Consider the following 19,338-nt stretch of genomic DNA (forward strand, 5'->3'; position numbering starts at 1 on the left):
CAGTGACAAACCTGACTAGTATCCATGAGGATGCAGGTTCAATCCCCAGCCTCACTCAGTGGGTTAAGGATCTGGCATTGCCATGAGCTGTGGTGTAGGTCACTGATGCGGCTCAGATCCCAAATTGCTGTGAGGTAGGACTGGGAACTTCCATATGCCACAGGTGCAGCCCTAAAAAAAATGCATGTAGATTAGTAGATTAAAAAAAAAAGCTGTATTAGTTCAGAGTCACACTTTTAGTTTCTTCTAGGCAAGAATTCTTCATATGCGGTTCTGATTGCTGCCAGTTGCATTGCCCTGTGAGCTCTGTGTCAACTGGTTGTCTGACTTTTAGTCATGCTTAGTCTTATCTGTGGATTCAAGTACTGTCAGCTTAATTACTTCATTTTAACATTTCCTACCAACTACTCAATTAATGATTTTAATACCCATTGAAGTCATGCCTTGATCTTCCCATTCTTTTTTTATTATTTTTTATGGTATTTCTTCTGAATTTCCCCTCATAACTGTTGGGTAACCCTGAAATACAGTTTGGGAAGGAAAGACAGAATAAACAATTACCTCATTTATTTACCAAGTCTCAGAATAATGACCTGATACCCCTACCAACTTTAATTTATCCTGATATGTATAAGGAACAGAATTAATTTTATCTTTTCCCATATGGCTGTTAAATTATCCCCAAAACACTTATTAAAAAGTCTGCCATGGAGTTCCCTTTGTGGCAGAGTGGATTAAAAATCCACCTGCAGTGGCTCAGGTCTCTGTGGAGGTGAGGGATTGATCCCTGACCTGATACAGAGGGTTAAAAGTCCAGCATTGCTACAGCTGTGGCTTAGGTCATAGCTGTGGCTCAGATTGAATCCCTAGCCCAAGAACTTCCTTATGCCACAAACATAGCCATAAAACAAAACAAAACAAAACAACAGAAAAGTGTGCCCTTTCCCCACACATTAAAAAAATAATTTATTATTTTTATTTTATTGTAACTAGACATGTTTTAGATTTAAACATATTTGCTGCCTTTATATTAACTTCACTTAATTTTAATTTTATGTTCATCAAAAGCCAGTGGGAGCCGTTTCAAATTGCCTCCTGTGTCTCTTTGAATTGATCCATCTAGCCACTATTATAGTTCTTGTTTCTTGGAAATTAAGTTGCTCAAGACTCATTTTATTTTCTACTTCATACTTCAAATCAGCCATTTCTCCAAAAAGCTCTGTTTTGGTTCAGATGGTAATGATTTCCTTTCAGAGGGAATTTTTAGAGTAGAGATGTTCTTTGCTATTGAATTGTCACTATTAGTGATATTTGATTTAAGATTAAAAAAAAAGTATTTCAAACTGAATTTCTAATTTCAATTGAAATTATTTTTTTTTCTTTTTACCTTCTCTTAGAGCTGTAACTCTCCTCTCATGCTAATAACTTTAGTTTCACCTGCATGTTAATAATTTATGTCATTTCACTTATTCACTTTTTACTAAAATAAGCATTACATAATGAGATGGTACACTCAAAATGCTGGGTTTAAAGTCCTTTATAGAAAATATTTCACTCTTTTTGACCATGTTTCCAAATTTATAAGCAGATTATTTTTTTAAATTATATAAATATATTTGGTATACTTTTTGATATAAACCTATGTCTTAAACTATGTGAAATATTGCATGTCCTCCAAATTAAAGCTATAAGGTACATTGCTAATCAATTTATTTTTTATCTTTTTTTTTTGTCTTTTTTGTCCTTTTAGAGCCACACCCGCGGCATATGAGGGAGATTCCCAAGCTAGGGGTCTAATCAGAGCTGTTGACACAGGCCTATGCCAGAGCCACAGCAAGGCCAGATCTGACCTGCATCTGCAACCTGCACCACAGCTCACTGCAACACTGAATCCTTAACCCACTGAGCGAGGCCAGGAATCGAACCCACAACCTCATGGTTCCTAGTCTGATTCTTTTCTGCTGTGCCACAACGGGAACTCTGCTAATCAATTTCTTTCATCTCCTCTTATGCTTATGGGTTTTTATTTTGCCTTTCTCTCTCCTTTCACATAATTTATCATAGTATAACATCTTTTCTACATCTTGTGTTTATTCACTTATGTTCTAGAGGAGACGCCATAGCAATATATAGAAATCTTCCTATTTTTATTTACACAACTGCATACCTACAGATCTGTAAATGCTTTGAAAAGGGATAAATGCACATGTATCATTGATATTACTTCAAATTCCATGTAACATGCTACCTTCATGCCCCCAATGTATAAAAATGTCTATTTCCCCACAGCTGCATTAACAAGGCTTTGGACATTCTGATAGGCATAAAACAAGAGCTCAGAGAAGTTGTCATTTGTGTTTACGTTATTATGAGAATTATACAATTATACAATTCTTCACGTTTAGGGTCTATTTGTATTTCTTTTGTATAGACTTTGAAATTGCATCTTGTTGTAACTTTTTCTAGAGGATTGTCACTTCTTCCTCTGCTGTATATGACATAGTGGTAACTTTTTCTCACTTTGTTATTTGTAATTTTATTTCATTTTCTACTATTTTGCCAAGAAGTTTTATATATATTCATGTAATGTTAGTTTTAAAGTGACTTTTAGAACTCTCTTTTGATGTGTGAAATAAAGCAAGATCTAATTGTATTATTTTCTCATACGGCTAATGATTTGTCCCAATATCACATTGTTTTAATAATGGGGTTTTAATATTTTAATTATATACAGATAGTCTTTGTAATATAATTTGCTTTAATTTTTAGGTGGTTTGTAAGCAGATATTTGTGCTTATTCAGTCATTCATATAAACATTAGAACAGAACTTTTAAAATATGACCTCAGTATTTCCTGATAGAATGTATATTACATCCATACCAGCTTTAATGCATATGAAGGAGACTAGATAATGCCTGTAGAGATTTCCAAACCTAGTAATACTGAGACTGAAGCCTTTTGAGTAATAATATCCAATAATATCAAAGAGTATTGAAATGACAAAAATGATGGTCCGTCTGAAGGACAAAACATATTTTTGTGACCTAGAAGTACCATGGTAAAAAAGCACTAGATTTAGAATCACCAGAAGTGCCTTCCTCTCTCATGTCAGTCATTTTCAGATCAGTTTCTTGAACCTCTGTGTCCTCACCTACACAATTGGTCTAAGTATCCTTGCCCTCTGTACTTCTTCACGTAAGCTGACTGAAGTATAAGACTGTCCATCAATGGAACCCATAGAACCCAAAGGATGAAAGTATCAGAAAATAAATAAAGGTGTCCCCTCACTTTTATCACACAGTATATCCATCTTATCTCTCAACAATTACACGATGCTTCAGTGAGATGCAATATAAGAAACTTTAAGGGCAAGTGAGTCATTGTCATAGGCAGCAACAAAAAAGAAAATCCTTTTCTATGATGAGTTAACATCATCCAATCACCAGTGCCCCACATTGAATCTTTGTTTTTGCTTTGTAATATTTTATTTGTTTGCTTTTAGAGAATTTGAAGAAATAGATACTTTATGACCAAACTCATGTCAAATTAATCCCAGAATTTACTTCCTTTGCATTACCCAGTGATTTGAACTAACCAAATAAACATATTAACACCACAGACATCTATAAAAACCTCATGCAAGTATATGCTATGGGTTATAGAAGGCTCTGCTCCTATTTTTCATGGAGATTTAAGACACCCCTTGACATCAGTGAAATGAGACTTTTGTGTCTATTAATTTCTGGAAGGCATCCTTCACATCTTTATTCCTCAGGCTGTAGATCAGAGGGTTCAGCATGGGGTTGACCACTGTGTAAAATACAGAGGCCACTTTGACAGTCTGTCGAGAGTTCTGGGAGTTGGGCACACCGTACAGGGAAAGGATGGTCCTGTGGAAGATGGTGATAGCGGTCAGGTGGGAGGCGCAGGTGGAGAAGGCCTTGTGGCGACCACTGACAGAATGGATGTTTAGGACCGTAACAAAAATGAAGACATAGGAAGTGAGGATTATAAGCAGTGTACTCACCTCATTGAAGGTGGCAAAGCCTGAGAGTAGCAGGTGGGGAATGCATATGTTGGAGCTCGAGACAGCAATGAGAGCCAAGTATTCACAGAAAAAGTGGTTGATTATGTGATGCCCAGAAAAGTTCAATTGGAGAGCATAGCAAAGGAGTACCAAGGGGCTAAACATACCCCAGAGATATGACGCAGCCACCAGCAGGGCACAGAGCCTCTGTGACATGACCACTGTATAAAGCAGGGGATTGCAGATGGCCACAAAGCAGTCATAGGCCATCACTGCCAGCAAGAAGGACACTGTCTGTCACCACAGCAGTGCAGGACAGGAAGTACTGCGACATGCAGCTAGAGTAGAAGATGATTTTATCAGCCATGACCAAGTTCTTCAGGAGCTTGGGAATAACAATGGAAGAGTGACAAAAATCAACAAAAGAAAGGTGACTGAGGACAAAGTACATGGGGGTGTGAAACTTGGGGTTAATTTTGATGATTACTATCATCCCAAGATTTCCTACCAGGGTGATAATGTACATGATCAGAAACACGAGGAAGAGGGGAATCTGAAGCTCTGGGAAATCTGTGAAACCCAAGAGGGCAAAGGTTGTCTCCACACTCAAGTTTCTTGAAGCCATTAGCATAATGCCTTTGAAATGAAGGGGTGGGGGAAGAGAGTTGTTCCTGACAAAGAGAAGATATACAGAAATGAGTGGAAAACATTTCATGACATTCTACAGTGGACTAAGGAAAATGAGGAGAAAGAATTATCCATCTTAAACCCTAGTTTCTTCCACACAGAGCATGCCTCATACACATAACGGCTAAGGCTGAGTCTCTGAAATGTCTTTGCTCTCCCATTGCAATTGGTATTTCCATATGAAATACTTATCATATTATACTGTGTAAATCCACCCATTAGCTAGTAACATAACATGCACATAACTGTTAGAAAACATTTGCACATAAATGCATAAACTAGTGAAGGAGTCTAAGAAAAAACATAACATGCTGGCTGCAAAGAACAACATGCATTGCTAGTATATTCTGCCTGCATACACAAATCAATATGTTTCTCTTCTAAGGATAAATTTAAATTAGAAGAGAAATCTAAGAACAGAACATAGCAATCCCATTTTAGCACCTTTTGTTCGGTGATGACTAATTCTCTCAAGGAATATTTCAGCTGCTGAAGAGGACAAGGGCTCATTTTGAATTCTGAATGGAGTGTATACTTCATTAACATTTATAGACTATGAATTCTCTTCCATTGTATAGATATCTCTTAAGGCCCACAAGACATATCAGGTAAGAATTCCTTCAGAATTAACTAGTTCCCAGAGTTCCAATTGGGGCACACTGGGTTAAGAATCTGACCATAGCTGGTTCAGGTCCCTGAAGAGGTATGGGTTCAATTTCTGGCCCAGTGCAGTGGGTTAAAGGATGTTGTTTTGCCACAGCTGCAGCATAGATGGCAGGTATGGCTTGGATTCAATCCCTGACCTGGAAATTTCCATATGCTGCAAGTGCAGCCATTAAAAACTAATAATTGTCCTCATTCTTGTGAAAATGTATATATCAAATTAAGGTGCATATAGAGCAATATGTATAAATATTTACATCCAGGAGGTTATCTTATTTGTGAAATAGCTGCCACTTGTCAGGAGGCCAACTCTGCATGATTGTTCACTTCTTTCTTTAATATTATTGGACTCAGGATTGGATAGCATTTACAGTGAATTAACATAAAAAGAAAAGTTAAAAAAGATCCTAGTTACCATATAAAGAAAGTCATCCTTTCACTGCTTCATAAACAGCCTGAAAACTTACCCGCTACAGGGAAGCAGGTCACCCCCACCACATTTCTCTGTAAAGTGGGTTTTTCTGGAGCACCTAGTTTCTTACATCGACCTTTGTAGCCCTTGGGGACTCAAACTCTGGAGGATCACTGGAAATTTATTCCCCACAAGCATCAGAACAGGTCATTAAAGCAAATGGCAGGTTTCTTTTACCATTTTAATGACTGGAATTTCTTTAAAATTACACAGAGTAACAGTCACTTCAAATTGACTACTAGGCTTTGTTTGCACATAACTGAAATGCCCTCTGGAAATAATAAAACTAACCTAAGGAAAGGCAACATTTTATATATACGTATAAATTGAGGTTCACAAATGGAAGCTGATTCACATCATTTTCTTTGCATTTTGATTTGTCTATTTCTTGAATACATAGTATAATACCTATTCTGTTCTGGATCTATTTCTCATTTACCAAAAAATGACAAGATTCAGATATACTTTCCTGAAGTTTGGATGAAAAAATATTATTTTTTACACTCACTGTACCCATTGATGTGATTATTTTCCTAGAAAGTGTTTGGTTGAGATACGTTTTGTGTGTGAGTTATCATAAATAGAACACAAATCAATTCATAGTCAGCTACTCTGTGTGTAATGGGATTCCATAAGTAGGTGATTTCTGTCCAAATGAAATCAGAGAAAAATACTACACTGGGTTCCTCTCCCTCCTCATGGTTGAACTCATCATTGCTCTTTCATTTAGTTTGTATAAAATATCTAGTAAGCTAAACAAATGTCTCTTTCTATATAGCTCACAAAACTACCTTGTCAATTCTATAAAACTGTCTTCCTTTTCTTTTTTTTTCTTTTTTTTTGGGGGGGGAGGGGATAAATAAGTTTTTCAAACATGCTCCAGGCTGTTTTGAATAGTATTCAAATATGGATTTATTTTATATTTCAAGAGAAGTTTTGATCAACACTGTGGAGAGAAATATTTAGGCTTACCTGGGCCAGTGTTCTGAAACAGCATAATTACTTTCTTTGAGTATCACTGTAACCTCATTTCCATCATAGGATTAAGGAAACACTCCAGAGGCATCCTCACAATAACAATTTTCCTTTTTCCCCATGATTTTGCTAGACAGAGGTCAGTCTGATTCCTAATGTCCTGGACTGAATAGTAACATACTCCTCACTTTAAGTAAGTTTTCTGATTTTCTTGTGATGTTCTTGTCCCAACTCTTTGGCTAAGAGATTAGTCAATGTGGTCATATTTATTTAGTCTCTGATCATGCATCTTTTAGTTTTCATTATTTAGAAAGATTACTGTATTTGTTTCCTGTCACTGCAATAATAAATGTACCAAAAATGCTGTGGTTTAAAATACCACATTAATTATCATCTTGAGGTCTTGCAGGCAAGTTGTCCAAAAAGAGTCTCATGGAACTTAAGGAGTCTGCAAAGCTGGTTCCTTCTGGAGGTTCCAGAGGACATCCATTCCTTGCTTCTTCTGCTGGCTGCTGGCATTCCTTGGCTTATGGCTGCAGCATCCAATCTTTGCTTCCATGGTTACATCTCTATCTCTTCCCTAACAAATTCCCCTTTCCTCCCTCTTATAGAGACACTTATATTTAGGATCCAGTCAGATAATCCAGGACAATATTTCTATCTCAAAATCTGTAATCATATCTGTAAAGTCCCTTTTGGTTAAAAGGTAACATTCACAGATTCCATAGTTTAAAGCCTGGGTATCTTTGGGGTCCTTCTTCAGTCTATCACAGTAATCCTCTACTTTTGCTCAGTGAAGACATTTTATGTATGTGTGTATGTATGTATGCATTTATATGTTTGTATATTCAGTATTTATTTATTTATCTTCTTTCATTAAGCTCCATGAAGTGCTAGGCAATGCTCCTAATTAAGAGGAAATACTTCCCCCCTCTCAGGACCTGGTGTTACAATCATTTAGTATTTCTATTCTTATTTATTTGATCTTTATGTCTTCTATATGTATCATCTGCCCCACTGAATAAAGAGAATAGATTAGCTCTTAACTCTTTTTCCAGCTTTATATAATTCTTTATCCATTCATTCTTTAATGGATATTTAAGTGGTTTCCATGTCTTGGCTATCATGAATAATTCTGCACCAGGTATGGAGGAGCAGATATCTCTTCAGGATATAGTGACTTAGGCATTCCCACTGTGACTCAGTGGTAACAAACCTGACTAGGATCCATGAGGACACAGGTTCAATCCCTGGCCTCGCTCAGTGGGTTAAGGATCTGGAGTTGCTGTGACCTGTGGTATAGGTCACAGATATGGCTCGGATCCTGCATTGGTGTGGCTGTGGGGTCGGCAAGAAGCTGCAGCTCTGCTTCAACACCTAGTGGGAACTTGCACATGCCACAGGTGTGCCCATCAAAAAAAAAAAAAAGATATAGTTATTTTATAAAAAATGTGTTTCTGCTGTAGTGCAGTGGGTTAAAGATCTGACATTTCTGTAGTTTCAGTATAGGTCACAGATGTGTCTTGGGTTCAATCCCTGGCCCAGGAACTTCCATATGCTGCAAGCACAGTGGAAAAAAAAAATAAAAAGATGTAATTTCATTTCGTTTGGATAGATACTCAGAAATGAGATTGTTGGATCATATGGTAGTTCTATTTTCATTTTAATTTACCTTTTTTTAATGGAATTTCCATACTATTTTCCACAGTGGTTATACAAATTTACATTCTCATCCATAGTGCACCAGGATTCTGTCTTTTCCTTACTAGCAACTAAGCCATTTTAGCATTTCTTCTATCTTTTTTTGTGTTTTGGATAATAAGCATTCTAACAGGTATGAGGTGATAATCTCATTTTGGGTTTGATTTCCAGTTCCCTAATAGTGATGTTGAGTATGTTTTCGTGTATATATTGATCATTTGTATGTTTTTTGGAAATAATACGTTACCTCTTTTAGGAAAAAGAAGAACATTATAATTATGTTGTAAATCAAGGTGACTCCTTTCTTTTAGCTGAGACTTCTTAATTTTTTTCAATGAGATAATTTCAGAATACTGAATAAGCTCAGTTAAAGAGCTTTTTTATACTTTAATTTTCTAGAGTTTCTTTTATTCTCTACCAATATACCTTTAAATATGAACCATTTATGTTTTGAAACTTGCTAACCTTCTACATATGAAATTTCTTGCCTTATGAAAGCATAAACAGTTTTGGGTTTACACCAGAGAAATCGGTCCTAATGGGTGTAAACAAGCAAACTACATATGAAGACAGGTTGTTTTACTGACTCCAAGCTCCCTGAGCATTGAAAGGTAATTGCTTCTTAGAAAAATATATTTTGCTCCAGTTTAATGATCTCCCTTGGGGCAGAATGAAAGAACACTGAAACATTTTGTTGTGATTTTTTTTTCCCTATAAAGTACTTGAGAGGTTGACTTGAAACAAATTAACATGTACTTGTTTTTTAGAAACTACATTACAGATCAAAGACCCTTTCATAACCTCCAGATATTTCATACCCCTCTCCCTCCTCAGTGCTAACTTCATCTTTAATTTGATGATTTTCATTTTCATGATACCATTTATTTTGTTCCTAAGTGAATATTCATAACCAATATACATGTGTATGTGTGTGTGTGTGTGTGTGTGTGTGTGTGTGTGTGTGTGTGTGTGTGTGTAGTATTCATTGCACTTTTTTTTTGGCCTTTCTCTCAGTATGCAGAATTGAACCTGTGCCACAGTGATGGCAATGCCAAATCCTTAACCACTAGGCAACCAGGGAACACTTTCATTGTAATTCTCAACTATTTAAATGATTTTGAATAATATTTATACTAACTGGTATATTTTTTCTAATATAATTTTAACTTGTATAGTTCAATGTAACTATTTTTAATATTTATTTTGCTATTTGCTTTTTTAAAATTATAAGCTATATACAATGGAATCTTTTTTTTTTTTTTTTTTTTGGCTATCCCTGAGGCATATGGAAGTTACTAGGCCAGGGATCAAACCCATACTACAGCAGTGACCCAAGCTGCTTTAGGGACAATGTTGGATCCTTAACCCACTGCACCACAATGGAACTCCTTTAAGAGCTTTTGTAGACCTCTTTTTGTGCATATTTGTTTGAGTTTCTCCAGAGGAGTGATTTGCCCCCTTTTTCTCATAACATGATATACACAGAAAATAATATTTAGAGGATACACAAGGAAAAACTGAAGATGATTTGGATATTGCAATATTGATATTTAGCAATACTGATTTTTTTTTTGTATTTTTGCCTTTTCTAAGGCCACTTCCTGTGGCATATGGAGGTTCCCAGGCTAGGGGTTGAATCGGAGCTATAGTCACCAGCCTTCACCAGAGACACAGCAATGCAGGATCCGAGCCACGTCTGCAACCTACACCACAGCTCACGGCAACACCAGATCCTTAACCCACTGAGCAAGGCCAGGGATTGAACCCGCAACCTTATGGTTCCTAGTCGGATTTGTTAACCACTGTGCCACGATGGGAACTCCTAGATGTTGATCTTTAGTCTTTTAAATATGTTCCAAATTTTTTCTCTCCTTCTGAGGCTTCTCTTTTTTGATATCCCCATGTTTCAATGACATATGCTTTAATTTTAATGTGGTAACATTTATTTCACTTTTTGATTGTTTGCCTACTCTGAAACTGCAAATAAATTTTCTTTATTGTCTTAAGAGAGGCCATCTTTTATAAGAACTTTTTTGTTCATTTTTTTTGTTTTTAAGGCTGCACCTGATGTGTGTGGAAGTTCCTGGGCCATGGATTGAATTCAAGCCTCAACTGCAACCATACCTACACCACAGCTACAGCCACACTGGATCCTTAACTTACTAGTGCTGGTCCAGGGATTAAACCCACACCACCACAGAAACAATGGTGAATCCCTAACCCAATGCACCACAGTGGAAACTCCTATAAGAATTCTTTTTTTCTCTCTCTCTCTTTTTATGCACCCACAGCATATGAAAGTTCCTGGGTGAAAGGTTGAATTGGAGCTACAGCTGCAAATCACACCACAGCCATGTCAACACCAGATCTGAGCCACATCTGTAATCTATGCCATAGCTTGTGGCAATGCCAAATTCTTAACCCACTGATTGCGGCCAGGGATCAAACCAGCATCCTTATAGAGATAACATTGAGTGCTTAACCTCCTGAGCCACAAAGGGAACTCCAAGATTTCTTAATAGAAATTATTTTTTACAGAGGGCTTTGCATAGATATTTTGCAGACTACTTACACATTTCAGACACTTTTTCTTGTGGATTGTGCATAATTATTTATGAATCTTAAATATTTTTGAGGTTCTATACTTCAAGAATTCTGGTGGTGATACATTATTATTTCAGTCTTTCCAATAAGCAAAATTATTTCTTGGCCAGTGCCCCAAAGAAATTTAGCCAGAAATATATGGAATGATCCAGAAGTGTTCTGGTACTTAATCAAAGCTATACACAACTTTCTCCCATTATGGCGAACCAGGGTCCATCTAATCCACGGATATTATTTATCAATTATACCTACAGCCTTAAAGGTTTGAATTTTTGAGTCTAAATAATTCAATGAACCAATATTGCCTGAAATATTAACTATATTGCTGAATAAACTCTTCAATTTTTCTGAAATCTGTGTTAAAATCTGAAAAGGATTTTCATTAAATTAAGCATGACCAGTTTTTTAAAACTATTCTCACCCTAATTATAAGAGACACCATTGATGGTGGAAGCATCATTTTTATGGTTCTAACAACTGCAAGATTGGTAAGTGGCTATAGGATATCCAACTACAGCTAAGCACTTAAAATTAGACTAGAAATATCTTCCACAGTTCAATGATCAGCAGAAGCATTCACATAAATAATCACAGTTAATTTGAGTGTATTATTTGCATTTGTTTAGCTTTTTGAATCTCAAGTGACAACTGTTTTCATTGCGGAGACAATACCTAAAGTCTTACCTAAGTGAACAAAACATAATTCTGAATATTATCAGTTTCATCTGAAATGTATATTTCCTTTCTTCTTTTATTCATCCAGATAGTAGCCAATGAAGGTCAAATGTGTTTTCTAGGTACTTTCTAGGCAGTAGAGATATAAAGTACAATAATAATAATATAAGAAATTTCCACTCTTAGAGTTTATATTCTACTGAGAGAAACAAACAAGAGACAAAACATTGCATGCCCTAACCGTATCATCGATTATTATGAAAAAAACGTTAGGTCGGATCAAATGGACAAGGTTTGACTCTCTCATTATAGTTTTTAGGAAGAATTTTATGGGAAGGTGACATTTGAATAGGCCCATAAATAATTTCACAGGAAATATTTATCAATATTAGATTGAGCACTAAAATATTTTGGAGCCTATTAACTTCCTCACAGGATAGTTCACACTTTAGTATCTCAAGGTATATATCAGTGAGATTAGCGTAGGGATTAGCACAGTGTAAAAACACAGACCCTCCTGGAACAATTCCCAATGAGCATTTTGAGTTGAGCATGCTATGAAGAGAAAGGATGATGGTGGTGGACGACACAGGTAGGGAGGACTCTGTGTTGCTCCCAGGTAGAAAGTGCCTTTAGGACAATGATCGAAAGGAAAGCTAGGAAATGATGACTGTGAGCTTTCTTAATTCATTGAAATTGGCTAAAATAAACACATTATCTTGATAAAATGAACAGGATACAAAAGGGCAACAAAATATTCATGCAAAACATATTAACTATGATGGACTCAGAGCAGGCAATACAATCAAGAGGATGAGTGTAGGGAACAGTCTATACCCAACTGTGGTATCCAGCCAGGAGGATGGAACACAACTGGTATAGGACAACTGTGAGCTTTCGGGGGCTTACAAATGTTCAGGAAGCATTTAAGACCAGTGCTGCTAAAACTTAGATTTTTTTTTTAAGGATTGTGTATGGTTTAGGAGGAAAGAGAAAGCAGAATTCATCATCTTTTGTACACTATATACATATACTTAACATGCTTCCGATTTCTATCCCTTTTCTTCTCTCACAGTTTGTTCTCAACATTAGACATGTTGCTTTTAAAATTTAGGCTACATCATATCACTCTTCTAAAATCCTGCGTATTTCCCCATTTCCCTTAAAGTAAAAGCTATTGTTCTTAAAATATACAACAAAGCTCTGCTTGAGTATGTTTCTTGCCTTTCTAACTTCTACAAAGATTTAAAAATTTTAAAGAAAATTTAAAAAGGGAGAGTACTAAGACCCAAGGTTATGAAGGCTTTATTTCTCTAATTTAAATATTTCACATTAAGGAAACATGCTGGTTATAAAGTTTGTGAAATTATCAAAATTTCATGATTAAAATTATTTTATTTCAGTCATAACTTAAATCAGTTTAATAACTAGTCAAAACTGTTGCCTATGGAAGAAAGGGGAAAAGGGGAGTTGACATTAAGGGGCATCTGATGACTCCATACACAATCCGACATGAATCTAAACCAGCTGAATTTTACCCTGAAATAAAAATGTCTGTTTAGATTCCTACTTTTCAGAGTCTGGTCCAATGTCATGTAATACCAGAATAACTTACTTGGAAGTCTACTAGAAATGCAGACTCTTTGGGTCCATCAAGGACCACAGCACCAATATCTGAGTTTTCATGCACACCTCAATGGTGTGCAAGAGGAATAAGGCTTTAAAACCAATGATTATCTTGGTTTGATGGTAATTTTGCTAATTTGGCCAAATAAAAATAAATGAATAGATTCAGGCACTTTTTTTCTGGCTTTTTCTATGTTGTCTTTTTATCACTTTCTTCCTCTTTTATTAACAAATCCAAGTCCAGAGAGAAGTCATGTTTTCTCCATATGCAAGCCAATGTGCCACAAAGTATGGAATAATGTGATTCTTTCTGAAGGGAAATGGATGACAATGATTACTTTGTCATAAGTGTTTTGGAAAAGGGAGTGTCTATACATTTTGCATCCCAGTACCACACATACACACACACACACACTACACACACACACACACACACACACACACACACACACAGACACACACACAGAAATATGTAGTCCCAGGGAGTTGCTGCTGTGGCTCAGCAGATTAAGAACCTGACATAGTGTTTGTGAGGATTTGGGTTTGATTCCCTGGCCTTGCTCAGTGGGTTAAGGATCTGGCATTGCTGTGAGCTGTGTTGTAGGTCACAGATTTGTCTCAGATCTGGCATTGTTGTGGCTGTGGCATAAGCTGGCAGCGGCCGCTCTGATTTGACCCCTGGCCTGGGAACTTCCATAGGCCACAGGTGCAGCTGTTAGGAAAAAAAAAAGAGAGAGAGAGAGAGAGAGAGGGAGTGAGGAGTTCTCATCGTGGCTCAGTGGTTAACAAACTCAACTAGTATCCATGAGGATGCAGGTTTGATCCCTGGCCTCACTCAGTGGGTCAAGAATCCAGCATTGTCATGAGCTCTGCTCTAGGTTGAAGACATGGCTCAGATCCCACGTTGTCATGGCTGTGGTGTATACTGGCAGCTGTGTCTCTGATTAGACCTCTAGCTTGGGAACCTCTATATGCTGCAGGTGTGGCCCTAAAAAGATAAAAGACAAAAAAAGAAGAAAGACAGATACAATCCTTCCTGATGGAATTAAAACTGAAAATTTTCATTTCATTGTCCAGAATGAAGACCAGCCTTTGAGTAGCATTATCTGTAAAATGGACAATAGGGTACTTTAGTAACTGGTCAGAATATTATGGTAGTCACATGGGTAACCTGCTTTATAACTAGGAAAAATTAAAAGTAAGATATCTGTTTACTTTATGTTTTATAGTTGTCTACCTACTCACAAGGTAGGGTGACATACCTTTATAGTATAAGGTGAAGTTAAGTGTTTTATTTGAGACCAACACACGTGCTCTGGAGATGTGGCTATTATTTAATCACGAAGGTGATGTGGAACCACAATATCACGCATCTATACAGTACATATCATAAGGAAACTTCTGTGATACAGACTATGGTCAGCGAGAGATAAACACAGATGACATTTTGAATTATTTTCTAACTCAGTCACTCAATGGGTTAAGACCAACAGATGAATAATAAATTTAGAGGACAGTTCAATTAAAATAAGTGTAACCCTGCCATATTTGTCTGGCACATGAATCTATGCCATGCAAGTAAAACATGTTGTTAACTAATGATTAACCTTTGAAAGCAAAACAATAATTAGAGAAATTTTTTGAACTGTATTATGATATTGTATTAGTAAATAAAATTTACAGTATCAAGTTTGACACATCAGGCTGTGAAATATGTGGGATGAGTAACAGTTAATTGTGCATTTTTGTTCCAGTCCCCCTGTTAATCTTTCCAGATATAAAATCCACACTTTTCCTTGAAAGTCAGGGTCATTGTGTTTAACGTCATTTCCTATATTACAGTAAAATCACAGGAGGCCTCAGGAAGAAAGGAGTAAAGAACTTGGCCTCATTTTAGAGATGGTCCCTCCAGGCTCTCATTGCTAATTGGCCCATATTCACACTCTGAGTCAGCTACAACTTTTCAGAATTCCTCTCTAATCCTGAGATTCAGATTACTTGCATGGAATGGAATAATATTTAAAAAAAAAATGATTTACTGCACCAGTGTATGAGTCAAGATTTTATGGTCTGTTATTTATTGTTAAGTAAGACTCCTCGTGTTGCTGGAAGAAATGACTACAGACTTGGTGGTTTAAACAATGGAAATGTATTACCTCACAGTTCCCAGGACTGGAAGCCTGAACTCTAGCGGCAGGTAGGGCTCTCCCTTCCTTGCATTCTCAGATTCCAGTGGCCCCTGTAAGCCCCATGATGGGTATTGGAAAAGGGGAAATCTCTGCCTGCATCTTCATACCCCTTCATCCCTGTGTACCTCTGTATGTCCTTTTCTGTCTAAGGACACATGCATTGGATTTAGGGTTCACTTTCATCTTATCTTGATTCTTACCTTAATTACATCTGCCAAGATCCTGTTTCTAAATAAAGTCACATTCTGAGCTTCTGGGTGGATGTGGACATTTTTGGGGGACACCAGTACACCCACAACATTTATGTTATTTCACATTTGGTTTACAGCTCTTTTACTATACATTGAACTGAATAGAAACCAAATGATCAAAAAAGTGGTTTATGACTATATGATTAAAAACCTCATAAGCTGTCTATGTAATTGGAATCACCATCTCTATGAGAAGCATTGAACAGTGCTCTATGTAATGACCACATTTCTTTTGGAAATACAAAACATCAACAACATTGTATTAAGCGATTCATTAACTTCCTGGCACTCTCTTTCACTTTTGGCACTCTCTTTCACATCTTTGTTTCTGAGGCTGTAGATCAGAGGATTCAGCATGGGAATCACCACTGCCTAAAATGCAGAACCCACTTTGACTATGAGCCATGAGTTTTCAGATTTGGGTACACAATAAAGGAATAGGACCATCCCATGGAAAAGGGTGATGGTGGTGAGATGGGAGGCACAAGTAGAGAAGGCTTTCTGGTGCCCACCAGCAGAAGGCATTTTTAGGATAGTGACAAAATGTGTATATAAGTAGTGAGGATAATTACAAGGCTGATCTCCTCTCCTCATTAAATACGGCAATGACAAAACAAAGCACTTGGCTAATGGACGGGGTCAGAGCAGGAGAAAGACACAATGACAGAGTGCTCACAGACAAAATTATTTATGATGTTAGACCCACAGAAGGACAATGCCAGGAGGAAAAAGGTGAACATCAAGGGAGCGACTATACCCCACGGGTAGGGTCTGGCCACTAATGATGCACAGAGCTTTGGAGACATGACCACTGTGTAGATAAGAGGCTTAAAAACTGCCACAAATTGGTCATAGGCCATCACTGCTAACATGAATGTTTCTGCCACTGCAAATAAGCACAGTATGAAGAACTGCATGATGCATCTGATGAAGGAGATAGTTCTGTCTTCTACAACAAAGTTCTTCAAGAGTTTGGGTGTAACTGTGGGGGAATAACAGAGGTCAATAAGGGACAGGTGGCTGAGAAAATAGTACATGGGAGTTTGCAGATTGGGACTGACCCTGATTATGGGGATCCTGCCAAGATTCCCCGTCACGGTGAATGTGTAGATGGCGAGGAACACCAGGAACAAGGGAACCTGGAGGTCAGGATATTCTGAGAAGCCCAAGAGGGTGCATGTGGCCCCAGCACTCTGATCTCCTTCAGCTAAATCCATGATTGCTGTTGGAGAAAATCTGAAATAGTGACAACAAAAATGATACCAGTGATGATGACGATAGTGTATGTAGATCACATTCACCATGTGGCAGACATTGTGCCATGATATTAAGATACATTATTATTATTATCATTATTATTATTATTAATATTAATATTGGTTGTGTCTGCAGCATGTAGATGTTCCTACATGGGATCAAACCCGTGACACAGCAATGGATCCTTAACCCACTGAGTCACCAGAGAACTCCAGGACACATTAATTTTGATTGCTAAATAATGCAATAACCTTCAAAGTGGGAAACAAGCATACATGAGTTAAGATACTTGTTTAATATTACACAGCTTGATAATAATGAGTTAAGGTTTGAAGCTGGCCATGAGTGATAGAAAAAGAATTAGGTTCAAAGTTAGAAACTTCTACAGTGTTGTAGAAAATGTGTTTTCACAGTTTCATCATTCTGAAAGTCTGTGCTTTTTAATACTACTATAAGAATGAATGTAACTTTAGCAATAAAATTTGTTTTAAAAAAGAATCAGGAGAAGTAATGTATTAAAGATAGCAACACTTCTAGAGTTATGATGTTCAAACTGGAGGTCATTAGAAAAAACAGAATTTATAAGTCATGGCAAGAATTTTAAAGTTTTGAAAAAATATATGTATTTTGAAGGAAATAGTGTCCTGTGTATCTTAAAGCTTTCCATTGACTCCAGTTGGATACTAATATTATTGCCTTAGTGTTCTAAGCAATCTGGTAAAATAATGAAGTCATATTTACAACTTGTAATAACTTCACTCCTGTGTGTTCTTTCCTATTTGTTTCTCACTATTCTCACTTAGTGTTACTGATGCTTTCAACATCATCTTCCAAATTCTTTGACCATTATCTTTCAACTTACTCTTCATATTTTTAATCTGATAAAATTACTAGGAACAATATAGCATTAAATACTTACAGAATGCCTGAACTAGAGAGTAACTTAAAATACATTTTGCTCAACCCTTCCACACACTGTAAGTTTTCTCTCAAGAACTAGAGAATGTGTTAATAGACACCAATGGTTACATTATCACCTTCAAAATTTCTGGTGACAGGAACATTAAATTAAAACTACATGTGATAATATTGTTTCAGGTCATGCAATTTTTTTGTACACATTATTTTGAGAAAACAAAAGCATTTTGTATTTGAAAGCAGTTCGTACACTTCCCATTTTGACTCCAGGAATATTTTCTTCATTCTCGGTATACCTATAGACTATCAGAAAATTGGAATTGTATTATACATAGTGTTCACTATCACTGTATACATATTATCCTTATCTTCCTTTGAAATGTTAATATTATTCCTATCATCTCTTGAGATGTTGAGGGGGAATTCTCCAACATAATAATAGTCTTTTCAAAAATTTCACTGGGACAACCATGGTAGGCACATGGTGGATATTATCAGTGCAAAAATCAGGATGACACCCCAGGAAAAGGGGGTGAGATCAAAGCTTAGCAATGAGACCCTTCAGGAAGATGGACTTGAGAGATATTTGGTGCTGAGACTGACAAAGTGTGTCCCCTGCCTTACAGGTTGCAGGAACCCAGCATTCATCATATGAGAAAAAGATAACACAAGATAGATTACCCAACCTGAAAACAACTCACCTGCAGATTGTGTTTCTACTATTAACAGACTCCACAGAAGTTCCCACTCAGAATTCACACATCATGTAAAACATTAAGAAGTTGATCCATAGTGCACAAGTCCACAGTGAATTTAAATTAATGTGACTGGAATGTATTTCATTCTTGATATCCAGAAGGACTCAGAGAAAGAGTTTTGTACAGAAAAAAAGAGAGAGATTTGGAAGCTGGATCTTATTCCTAACATAACAGAGGGCTTATGTTTTTCTCTATGACCCAGAGAATATTTACTGAACTCTTTCTTTTATATCATGATCTCAGAAATTAGATTGAATGCCCTCCTAAGTGGCAATTTATAAGAACGTTCTTTCTTCTAAATCACTGGAGGTAGTGCCTCACCTAGCCTACTTCAAGAACTTCTTTAAAACATGAATTATAGAGAAATATACAAACAATTGGAAACATGGTCACTACAGTAAAACCCAAAGTGAAAGATAGATCAGCTCAAATGCAACCATTCAGAGATAACTGCTATTGAATTTACAGTATGATTTTTCTGTCCATTTTTCTATGCAGATGGTATATGCGCTTTGAGACGAATAACATGACTTG

General features: G+C 36.7%; 1 protein-coding gene and 1 pseudogene across 1 annotated transcript; both read right to left on the bottom strand.

Moving 5' to 3' along the window:
• Window positions 1-3,710: 3,710 nt before the first annotated feature.
• On the bottom strand, window positions 3,711-4,659 carry LOC125121125 (olfactory receptor 5D14-like). The gene is given in 2 exon segments (XM_047769416.1): window positions 3,711-4,316; window positions 4,318-4,659. Coding segments are annotated over 2 exon segments (948 nt in total).
• An 11,422-nt stretch (window positions 4,660-16,081) lies between these two features.
• Window positions 16,082-17,088, bottom strand: LOC125120723 (olfactory receptor 5D13-like; annotated as a pseudogene).
• Between the last annotated feature and the right edge of the window lie 2,250 nt (window positions 17,089-19,338).

This window comes from Phacochoerus africanus, chromosome 2 (assembly GCF_016906955.1).
Source record: "Phacochoerus africanus isolate WHEZ1 chromosome 2, ROS_Pafr_v1, whole genome shotgun sequence".
Classification (NCBI taxonomy): Eukaryota; Metazoa; Chordata; class Mammalia; order Artiodactyla; family Suidae; genus Phacochoerus; species Phacochoerus africanus.